Source organism: Zootoca vivipara, chromosome 17 (genome assembly GCF_963506605.1).
Source record: "Zootoca vivipara chromosome 17, rZooViv1.1, whole genome shotgun sequence".
Taxonomy (NCBI): domain Eukaryota; kingdom Metazoa; phylum Chordata; class Lepidosauria; order Squamata; family Lacertidae; genus Zootoca; species Zootoca vivipara.
The window spans coordinates 29,746,574-29,758,687 of NC_083292.1; the positions used below are offsets into that span (position 1 = coordinate 29,746,574).

General features: G+C 49.7%; 1 protein-coding gene across 1 annotated transcript in view; it reads right to left on the reverse strand.

Moving 5' to 3' along the window:
* CADM3 (cell adhesion molecule 3) overlaps positions 1 to 10,366 on the reverse strand; it is a 91,709-nt gene extending 81,343 nt beyond the window's left edge. The window contains exon 1 of the mRNA XM_060269848.1: positions 9,954 to 10,366. Coding sequence (XP_060125831.1) covers positions 9,954 to 10,035 — 82 coding nt within the window. The 5' untranslated portion in view covers positions 10,036 to 10,366. The remainder of the gene's footprint in view (positions 1 to 9,953) is intronic.
* Between the last annotated feature and the right edge of the window lie 1,748 nt (positions 10,367 to 12,114).

Sequence of the window (12,114 nt, forward strand, 5' to 3'; positions counted from 1 at the left end):
TCTCCCTCGAAAGGTGCTGGACTCTCCTTTACTGGAGGTTTATAAGCAGAGTTTGGATGGCCATCTCTCAGGGTCTGTAAGAATGTAAGGAGGACCTGGCAATGGATTTGGATGAGTTCACCCTCCACTACAAATAAGATGATTAAGAAGAGCCTGGCTGATGGATCAGTCCAAAGGCCCATTTAGTCCAGTATCCTGCTCTTGCAGTGGCCAAGTAGATGCCCCAATGGGAAACCCACAAGCAGGGCCTAAGCCCAACAGCCACTCTCCCCATAATTCCCAGCAAGTGATATTCAGAGCCATGCTGCCTCTGACAGTGAAGGCAAAGCATAGCTTCAGTTTCCATGAATTGGTCGAATCCTCCAAATTAGTAGCCATCATACGTGCCAAGTTCCTCTCTGAAAAATATGGGACCGGACCGGAAGTAGCATACCGGAAGTAGCGCTGCCGCCATTTTGGAACTGGGCGGAGCGTGCTCAGAAGTGACTTTTGATGCTGCTGTGCCCAGTTCCAAAGTGGCCGCCGAACCAGAAGTCGTGCTGCAGCCATTTTGGAACTGAGCAGAGCAGCATCAAAAGTCACTTCTGAGCATGCTCCGCCCAGTTCCAAAATGGCCGTCGTGCCAGAATAAACCGGGGAGAAACAAAAAAAATCCACTTTTTCGGCTGGGGACAGCTGGAAAAACGGGGGTTTCCCGGGGAATACGGGAGACTTGGCAGCTATGGTAGCCATCAGCATACCTTGTGGGACCACATTCCATAGTTTAACTTTGTGAAGAAGGACTTTCTTTTCTTTGTCCTAATGCTTCGGGCACACGACACAATGGCTATACTCGGCCTCCATGGTTGAAGGCAGCAGGCCTCAGACCAGATCTGCCAAGTGTCCCTATTTTCCAGGGACAGTCCCGGATTTACAGAGGCCCTCCCGGTTTCTGATTTGATCCTGGAATATCTGGCTTTTGCTTAGGACATCCCTCTTTTAATCAGAGAAATAAAAGTTGGAGAGTATGGGGTTATGCGACTCCTGAGCCAAGGAAATGAGTAACTTCTAAACCAGTGTTTCCCAACCTTGTGCCTCCAGCTGTTTTCGGACTACAATTCCCATCATTCCTGACCACTGGTCTTGCTAGCTAGGGATGATGGGAATTGTAGTCTCAAAACATCTGGAGGCACAAGGTTGGGAAATACTGTTCTAAACAACCTTTAGAAGGTATCTGAAGGCAGCCCTGTATAGGGGAGGTTTTTTTAAAATAATAATAATGTTTAATTATGTTTTTATATATGTTGTAAGCCACTCAGAGCGGCTGGGGCAACCCAGCCAGATGGATGGGGCATAAATAATAAAACTACTACTACTACTATTGTTATTAGGGAATAGGGCGCTCCTATTTTCATTGGAGAAATGTTGGAGGGTATGCTCTGGTACGCACTTGCTGGAAACTGCAGGAGGGGAGAGTTGCTGTTGCACCCTGTTGTGGGCTTCTCAAATAGGCATCTGGTTAGCCACTGTGAGAACAGGATGCTGGACTAGATGGGCCTCCTTTGGCCTGATCCAGCAGGGATTCTCTTCCTACTTTCTCACTTGGAATTCGGAGAGAATTTTTAAAAAGGGAGCAAGACTATCTGAAAGCTTCTTAAGAAATGTCACCACTCCCAGGCGTTCAGAACCAGCAGGCTCCGAGCCAGACTGTCACTGCCAAACAGCAACTTTGCTTTGCAATGGTTTGTGGAAAGGCGGGGTGGGGTGGAAAGCCGGATAGAAGAGAGGGCTGTCGTTGCAGATTCCTTGATCCCAGTGATATTTGCTCTGCATCGTTTCATTAAAGGTTGGCTTGTTGTGTGGCATGTGGCTTGACATTGTCATGCAATTGCAGAAAAAACACTCTTCTGTCTGGAGGGTTAAGTGGGTAACAGAGCAGCCGACCGTTTTCAAACCCACCTGCTAAACCAGGCTGAATATTGAAGCGCCGGACGGGTGGGGTTGATAAGTAATTTGGCCGCTGCAAGATGCCCAAATCCCAGCTACGTTCGCAGCAGGAAGAAAGGGGCATGTTTGCTAAGGCTCATCAGCAGGGATAGAACTCTGCAAGGATACAAATTTTTGGACAATCAAAAGAGCAAATGTATTGACTTTCGGGAGTGGGGGAATTTAAAGACAGTTCTTTTTACCTAATGGCTGATAGATACCGGCTGTAGCTACCTTGAAATTAGGAGCTGCAAGGGTATGGCAATTGGTTTTACATGTTTTGGGATGTGCTGCAATTCCTGCATTGCAGGGGGTTGGACTACATGACTCTTGAGGTCCCCTTCCAGCTCCTATGATTCTGTGTTCTAAATCACGTACGGGGAATCTTCAGGCCTCCAGGCATTGCTGAACTACAACTTCCCGCAAGTGTGGCAGACTTCTCAAAGTTGACCCCTGAAAGGGGAAGGAGGAGGGGTCTGCTTTCTGAAGCACCTAAAGGTCTAGAAACTGGAAGGAAGGAAGGAAGGAAGCTAAATACTGGGAAGGGGCCAGGAGCAGCCCGGGATTGGAGCCCTAGCGGCACAGGCATTGGCAAAAGGAAAACTTGGCTGCTCCTTCCTCTGGGCTCCCTTTACAGCCTTCTGCTGCTCCTCTTGCAACTTTGGTAGCTCGTCTTAATTGAGGCACTCTCTGTACTGACTTAATGGGAAAGGCAGATGGAATCAAGAGAAGGAGCAAAGAGAGAGAGAAATGAAGCGATATGGGTTGGGAGGCAAATAAGGAGTCATCGGAAGCCTGATAAGCAAGCCTGGCAGAGAGTAAAAGAGATGTCCTGAAAGCACCTCTTAGCTGCAAAGTCCACAGCCTTTATCCTTACCTGAGACGAGACAAGAGCTGGGCTATATATGCCATGAAAAGTAACCCCTGTTTAGCAATTTTTTTCAAGGGGTGCTGTGGAAAGCAGTAAGCGCTGGCCCATTCAGAGTAAGGGCAATGTTAACCCAGGGAGAAACACTTCCTCTCTCCCTCTCTCTCAACTGGCTACGTGACTTCATCACATAGCCAAAGTCAATTGGTAGTCCCACATCATTTTATTTTATTTTGAATATTTACAGATAGCTTGAATCCACTTGGTCTCTAAGTGGTGTGTGAAATATACTGAACATTAGTCCTGCTCCAAGTGCACTCATTGCCTTTCAAAAAGTTGGCCAGCTTCAATCCACCATTTTCAACAAATCTACTCTGAGCTTAATTAGATACAACCTACCCCAGCTGGAAACAAACCCCCACAAACCAATTAAAAATAAATCTGCATAAAAACCACCATCATTAAATACAGCAGCAGCATCAATAAAAACTTTGAAACAAGTCAAGGCAGCTAAATTGTGTGTCCTCTGAACAGGCTTGTTGAAAATGCTGCCTCCTGAAAACTTTTCTAAAACAATTTTTGGTGGGCTGCCTAGTGTCAGTAAGCAGGGCATTGCAGAGCACAGGTGCTGCCCATGTGGCCCCTGATTGGTTGAGATCACACTGTGATCCCTGATTGGCTGGAATCACACTACCTGGAAGATGCACACACCATCAAAATAAAATGGTGAGGAAGCAGCAGTTAGTGTGGCCCCTGATTGGCTGAAATCACACTGCGATCCTCGATTGGCTGGAATCACACTACCTGGAAGATGCACACACCCATCCAAGTAAAATGGTACGGAAGCAGCAGTCGGCATGGCCCCCGATTGGCTAGAATCACACTGTGATCCCTGATTGGCTGGAAGAGGCACACACCCCTCAAAACAACAACAACAACAACAACAACAACAACAACAACAACAACAACAACAACAACAAAGGTGCAAAAGCAGCAGTCATGAACGAAAGAGGAAAAGGGTTAGGACACCACCACCACCAAAAAAATTAGCATTCACTGCAGACTGATTTAGAAAGCATGGCCCCAGCATATAGATATAGAGGTGGAAGAGACAGCCCTCTTTTGGAGGACAGAGCTATCCTGGAGCTCAAGCTGACCCCTAGGCCTGTCCCATCCACAAGTGCCCTCAACCTCAGGACCTAGCCAAGAAACAAGCCCATGTCACCGCTATTCTCTCCCTCATTGCAGATCCTTCTCCTAGAATCAATACAGACTGAAATGTGACCTTGCTCTTTCTCCCACAGAAAGGACAAGAGCCCTTCAGAATCCCATTGGCTCCAGTGCTTTGTTTTCTGCCTCTGTGGTTTAGATGTTTTGTTCTGGGTGTCCCCCCCCCCATTTGAAGGCTTTTGGAGACGTGCCAGGAAGAACTCGCTGGAACATTCCACAGTACAGAATGGCTACAGAGGGTGGGGAGAGACACCGTGTGACAGAAGTCTAGACCCTCCCATCTAGCCTGGAAAAGCTATGCGGAACAGGAGAGGCAATCTGATGGCCTCAAGGTGCGGTTGGACTCCAGTTACCATGATGCCTGGCCACTGGCCATGCTGACCAGGGATGATGGGATTTGTAGTCCAACCACTCCTGGAGAGCACCAGCCTCTTCCACCCCAAATAGCAACGAGGGGAAATACAATTCCGTTGGCAGTTAAAAGTCAATCCTGTCTCATTTTTCAGTTCCCAAAAGGATATTAGGACTGAAACCCAGGCACCCCCTGAAATTTGTGCTTCTGCGAATAATGCGGTGTTGCTCTATGGCTAGGTGCAAAAGTAAGGCGTGCATTACAGTGCATATATTAATGAAGACAACGACATGGAAATGTTTTATATTGGGGAAAACATGCTTTGCAAAAACTGTGCATATTAGGCACAATTGCATACAAATAAATAAAGGTGTCCCTTAGGAGAAATTCACACTAAAATGCTAAATGTTCACAACTAACTTTTTAAAAGAAAAAAAATCACAACCCGATGTGGAAATGACTGAACTGCAGCAAAATGAAAAACCAAAACTGATGGATTCACCCAGCTCTCTGCTTTGTTACAGAAAGGGAGGCAGGTTGCTATTGCACTTGTGTCTTCCCTGGGGGGTTGCCAGAGGCATCTTGTTGGCCACTGGGGATAAACAGGAGACTCGGCTAGAAAGATCTTTGGCCCAACCCAGCAGTCCTCCTTCATTGTGCTTAAGAACAGAACTAAGCCCAGCGGCCTTGATGCAAGAGGGATTCGAGAGCTCTAAGACATTTAAGCCACCTTTCCACCAAGGTGCTCAGGTTGGTTCACATGGTCCTCCCAACAACCCTGCAAGGTAGGCTAGGCTGAAAAGGCAGAAACAACTTTCCTATGTGTAGAAATTAAACAAGTGATGTTGCCAGGTTGTCTTCCTGTCTCAAGCTCCTTCAGCTTAGATGACAGGAAACAATAACTGCACAACAGGCAGAAAATCAACAGGTGACATTCTGTTACAGTCCCACATCACAGAAAGCCAGGTCTGTTTAACTTTTGCTTGTTCAATGACTGCTAAGGGCAACATGCTGGGAAGGAATGACAAAGGGCGATCTATTTTGAATAACCAATAACATTTGGGGGGTTGGACTAGATCCCTTCCAACTCTACAGTTCTATGATTTTATATAAATGCATTTCATGCACTGGTAGCGTTTAACCAAACTAGTCCAGTAAGGAGTGTCCCTGAGCCCCTTCCTAGTATTCCCACTAATGAGGAAAAAGAAATGGGTGATTGATATATACTTGGGCAAATATTTCATTCTTCTTTAGTCAACTGCTTTAAATATGTTAAAGCTATAAAACGATTCCCAGTTGGTTTAGGAGTTAAGTCCCACTAGGCCCAGCATGGCTTACTCATGAGTAGGCATGTATAGATCATACTGAAGGTAGCCTTAAAATTATTGGGTCGACCTACATTTTGTGTATTGCACTTTCACGCCTGCAGTGGATTAAGTGGTACTCCTACTCAGAGTAGACCTATTGAAAATAATGGAAATGATTAACGTGGCTCCACTCATTTCAGTGGGTCTACTCTGTGCAAATGCAGATTGCAGCCCTCAGACTTCCACAAACATATGCAACACAAAATTCCCAGTGGCCACGTTGTACATTCTGCATGTTCCAAAAATAGTGAGGATTAAAAGACTGATACAATCACTGTATATTTTTGAATGCAACAACATGTGCCCAGATAAACTACCTGTGATCATGTTATTATTATTATTATTATTATTATTATTATTATTATTATTATTATTTTCTACCCATCCTTTCCTCTGTATCAGGGGCAGGGACCTGTCGCCCTTCATGTGTGGACTTCAGCTCCCATCAGCCTCAGCCAGTATGGATGATGGGAGTTGGAGTCTAACCACATCAGGAGGGCAACCCTTGTCATAAAGCACCATGAGTCAATCATGTCAGGAGACAGATTCTGACGCTGGTGTTAGATCCCCCACCTCCACTTGCAACCTCTGTGTGTGATGGGAGAGCAAGTCTTGAGGGCTGCAGCTCAGTAGGAGGGCATGTGCCTTGCACACAGAAGGTCCTGAGTTCAATCCATGGCATTCCACAAGTCTGGAATCCTGGAGAGCTGCAGCTTGTCGGTGTAGACCAAACTCAGGTCTCCTGGTGTTTTTGGACTACAGTCCCCATCATCCCTGACCACTGGGTCCTGCTAGCTAGGGATGATGGGAGTTGTGGTCCAAAAACAGCTGGAGATCATGTCCTATGCATAAAAAGGAACCCACCCATGATAAATGGAGTCCACCAACAACACATTGATTCTTGCCAGATGTTCCTCTCTCACACACACCTTTTCCTTGTCCCAGACTAGCTTCCCAAAACAGTTTTATTCAGCTACTGGTGGGCCACCCCTGTGTTCTGTGTTGGGTTGGTTCCTCATTGTGCAAACCTAATTCAGCGAAGTGGACTCAGCTGCACTCACAGCAGTTTGTCCTGACAATCTTAAACAAGACGGACCAGTGGTCTGACTCATTAGCTTCCTGGATAGCTCAGTCAGTAGAGCATGAGACTCTTATTCTCAGGGTTGTGGGTTTGAGCCCCATGTTGGGCAAAAGATGCCTGCATTGCAGGGGGATGGACTAGATAACTCTCGGGTTTCCTTCCAACTACAATTCTATGATTCCATAAAGCAGCTTCCTATGCTGGCAGGCCAAAAATGCTTAGAGATGGACCAGTTTGGGCTAACAGGTAGGCACATAGTTATTATCTATTATGGAATTTGCTACAACAAGTTGTGGCAACGGCCACAACAGGCCTGGGTGGCTTTAAAAGATGGTTAGATGCATGCATGGAGGATAAAGCTCACAGTGGCTACTAGCCATGGTGGGGCAGTGTCCTGTCTCCAGGACCAGAACCAGCGATGCCTCTGAAGACCAGTCCCTGGGGAAGAACAGCAGGAGACGGGTGGTGGCAGGCATCTCAGAGGGATCTGATAGGCTACCATGGGTCAATAGTTTGCAGGACTAGATAGGCCTTGGGTCCAATCCAGCAGGGCTCTTATTAGGTACTTAGGAGGAGGATGGGGGAAGCAAAAACAAGGAACAATTCTAAGAGCCCTGCACTGCCAGGAAATCTTGGTCTGCATCCCAAAGAGGACATTGTAGGCTTGCTAGCTGCCCCATCAAACACGACACCCCTCCCTTAAAAAATGGATTTTTGAAGGCCATCAGCATTTCTAGCATACTGCTGGGCAGATGATGGATGGCAATCCATCCCAACCAGCTGGAGAGAGAAGGGGACAGTTGGCATCGAACGGGCACTCTGCATCACCTAAATCAGTCAACGGCAGAAGCAGGCTGTTCTCTTCTGCAGTCCCAGAGTGCAGGCTGGCCAGATGCTCCCGCTTTTAGCAACCTAACCCCCCCCCCACCTGCCCCCCCACAGTCCAATCCAGTAGGGAGCTATTAAGGATGTACTCAGAGGTGGGGGGGAGGCCCTCCCTCTCTGACCTACATAACAGCAACACCCTCCGCTCAGCTCAGCAGCATCACAAATGAAGCGCCTTCTCCCCTCCCATATCTGGGGTGGGGGTGTGCAGCTAGCAGCCCCTCCTAAAGACCACCCCCTGGAACACTTCATCCCCCGCCACCCGACCCACACAGTCAGTAAAGAACCTGCAGAAATAGCTCTTCATCTTTGTGCAGGCAGCTTTTCCAAGTTGGTCAAGCTCAGAATCCAACAGGGGAAGCTCAGTTCTCTCCTCCTCTCCAGCTGCCTAGTTGTTGCAATGTGGAATATTATTATTTTTTCCTCCAACCTTCCGTACTGTTCTGCCTCGGCCTTCATTGCCAGTGTATTTGTGTGTGTGCGTGTGTGTGCTTTTTATATACTGTATATATATATAATGCTTGTAATGTTACAAAACAACAAACCGCCCAACTGAAGCCATATGCACCTTTGTAAAGGAGACTCCTACATCCCACTGTTACGGTCATTGTCTCTGCTCCTACTTTTGCAACATGCTATCGCTGCCCTTGCCCAGAACGGCAACAAGACAATAGATAGACGCCCTTGTTAGCGCCCCGCGCCCCCGCCCCGTCAAGACCGACTGCCTTTCCGGGAGCTTCCAAAGGCAACGACTCTACTTTGCCAGATGCACGGATGAGGCAAAGCAGCGGCTGGCGCGATCGATGCCTGGGTGGGATGGAAGCCATGTGCTCTTATTTATTATTGCCTGGCCCCTCCCAGGCCGGTCCCCCCGCCCTACTGTCACCTGTCACTGCAACATCCGAGCTTCCAACTCCTTGGACGCCACTGCGGCCAGACTTCAAGGAGGGGGCAGAGTAGTTGTTGTGATTTTAAAAAAATGATGGAAGAAATTGACCCAGCCACCTCCTTGTACAAGAATCTGCTGCTCGCCCACCCAAACAAAGCCAGCGACGCGACCCGCAGGCGGCCCTGCCGGGTGCCAAGCCCACGTCGCCTTGGCAAGAGGCGGCTAGCGGAGCCGGTGCCATCGCCCTCTGCCCCTCGCCTTGCCAGCCTTGCGTCTGTTGCTGCGGCAGCGTCCCTAGCCAGCCAGGCAGCCAGCCCCACTCGGCTTGTTGATGTTGCTGGCAAGGCGAAGTACCCACCCACCCAGCATCGCCTCCTTTCTTCCGCCACCCACCTGCCCCTCCCCGCTCTTAAGCGCCTGCTCGCTCCCAATGTGGGTGTGTTTGCATACATTAGATCTGGCAGCGTTCCTGCAGCTTTGCCACCCCACCCCAGACACATCAACACAGCAGTCTGGGCGGCTGCCATCCCCTCTTATTCCTCACCCAGCACCCAGCCACCATTCTCTCTCCCCCCCCCACCCCCGAAAAACAGAGTAGGGAGGGACCCCCTTTGGCTTCCAGGGTGTCCCGGCCAGCCGCCTTGCCCCGTTATCGGACAAGGATGGGGACATCCCTTCCAACGCCCTTTTAAAACAGGTGGGCCGCCTATTTAAATGGGCCATCCGTTCATCCCAGGAGATTGGCTTTTATGGTGCGAGAATATCCCTTTTACAGAGGGGAGGGAGGGAGGAAAGCAGGCAGGTTGCATTCGAGGGGGGGGGCACCCCTTCTCTCGAAAGAGCCAGGCGATTGGCACATTTTGGCACACTGGAGTCGGGAGACTGGCACATTTTATCTAACGCTCCCAGAAAAGGACGAGGGACCGTCTTTTGTGGGATAGCGAAAACCAGCACCCTCGATTGTCTTAAACGCGGAAACCCACCTTGACAAAAAATAAATAAACATTCCGCAGCCCCACAAGCCACAAACAGACGGTGCGGTGCTTTCGCGATAAATAAATAAAAATATCCCGCACATATGATGCGCATCTATAGGTTCCCACCGCAGCCCCGAGCCACGGAACGCGATCCCCAAACACCCTCTTGGCTGTTTAACCCTTGCCATCCCGGCCCTTCCTTTGTTTCTCTCCCCGAGCCTTAAAAAAAAAATCCAACACAATAATACACATCGATGCCTTATCGCCCACTACCACATCCTCAATCCCTTCCCCCCTTTTTATAATAAAAATGATGCCTCTTGCTAGGCAGAAACTCACGATCATGAGACAGGTTCCCTTGGCTGGCGGCGATCAGGAAAGACCCCAGGAGGATTAAGACGTTGCAAGCCGGAGACAGCATCTTGGGGATGGTGGGGGGTCCGGTGGTTGCCTTCGGGGGGAGGGAGGGGGAGGAAGAGGGAAGAGGAAAGAGGAGGAAGGCAGGAAGGCGAAGGGGGAGAGGAGGGGAAACAGTCCTCTTCCTGGGTTTCTAGCAAACTTAAAGTCCTTCCCCCTCCCCACTAGGGGAAAAAGGGGGGAAATCAACGCTGGCGCGCTGCCTCTTTAATTCTCCCCGGTGGATCTCTCTGTCTCGCTCTCTCTCTCTGGGTCCAAACCGCAGTGGCACAAACCCCAGGCGCGGAGAGAGGCGAGTGAGCGAGCGAGGGTCCAGGCAAAATAGATGCTGCTGTATTGACTAAAGAGGGAGAGAAGGGATGCGGCAGTAGCTGGGATTAAATAGAGCACCAGGGCGAGACCATTCGGCCTCGGAGGAGGGGGGAGGACGAGGAAAGACGGGAGGGAGAGAGAGGAGAGGTAGGAAAGAGGGGAGGGGAGGGGAGTCTCCTCTCCCTTACCCCAACCCCTGTACCAGTACAAATTCAGGAAGGGGTTTTTTTGGGGGGGGGGGCTTGGAATGGAACTGGAGAGAGGGGTCGGGAGCTTGCAATGTTTTGCACCGATTCCACACACACCCCATCGCAGTTTCAGAGCTTCATCCCTGCAGGCAGGTCTAGCTGGGTACCCACATTCTCTCTTGTTGTCCTCCCCGCTCCCCTTCCCCCCATTTTAGAGGAGAGTTGGTGCAGTCCAGCTGGCTCCGTTCCCCCGAGGGAGTGGAATGCTGTTGCTGATATCGGGGCTGCAGCTGATGATGATGATGATGACCCCCCCCCAGGGTTGGATATTGGAAGAGCAGCCCTCCCCGTCGTCCAAAAAGGGGGGGGGAGCCCGAGGGGAGATCTTGTCCTGACCGCTGGGCGGCTGGCCACCTTGATAGCAAAGGACAAACAAAGCCACTTCGATCTGACCATAGGAACCAACTCCTAGGGGCCGAGGGGTCTTCGCCCCCTAATAAAATTTGTGAGGGGGGCCCGGGCCCCCAAAGTTGATAGTGTGAGTGCGTGCACCGTGCCATGTAATCGATTATGCAGTGTGGGGTTTGCCTCCCCCCCAATATTTTGTTCAGGTTGGCACCCTGGATCCGACCCTCTCCAGGCTGGAAGGTGCGACATGTGACCAGATTGAACCCACTCATCTGAAGCCAAGATGGACTACAGCTCCCATCATCCCTGACCATTGGCCATGCTGGTTGGGGCTGCTGGGAGTTGGAGTTCAGCAGAATCTGACGGACCACAGCAGGCATCCCCAAACTGCGGCCCTCCAGGTGTTTTGGCCTACAACTCCCATGATCTCTAGCTAACAGGACGAATGGTCAGGGATGATGGGAATTGTAGTCCAAAACATCTGGAGGGCCGAAGTTTGGGGATGCCTGGACCACAGGTTTCCCATTCCCTGGGTGCAGAAAACTTTGCCTTCAGGAGCAGGGCCGTGCTTGCCTTAGGGCAAGGAGGTTATTTGTCCCAGGTGTCAAAACAAAGAGTCAAGTAGGGCTTGTTGCCAGATTAGCTGCAGCTGGACTCAGTCTGGAATTGGGCTGAGAGGCCTGGATTCAGCCCTTGAACACCGAAAGCCTGACCCTGAGTGCGTTTGCTGGAAAGTAAGCTCCCACTGTGTGGGTACATGGCATACATCAGAGGTAGTAGGGCTGGAGGCGAAAGACATCAGTCTGAAACTCTGAACAGCTGCTGCTCATCAATGTAGACAATGTTGAACTCAATCGGACCGGTGGTCTGGCTCAATATAAGGCAGCTTGCAGTTTTCCTAAGTGTGTTCTAGTTCCATCCTTCTCCTACCGGTACACTGGAGATGCAGGCCAAGAAATAGGAACCAGGGCAGGGCTATGGGAAAATCAGGAAGGAGGTGCCTCTACTATATGCAGACCTTAAGAGTTCAGGGGTTTCCACGGAGCTGTATAATAATAATTCTACTACTACTACTTTGACTATTTATTTATATGCCGCCCATCTGACTGGGTTGCTCCAGCCGCTCTGGGTGGCTTCTAGAAAATCAAAACATCAAACACAGTAAAACATCCAAC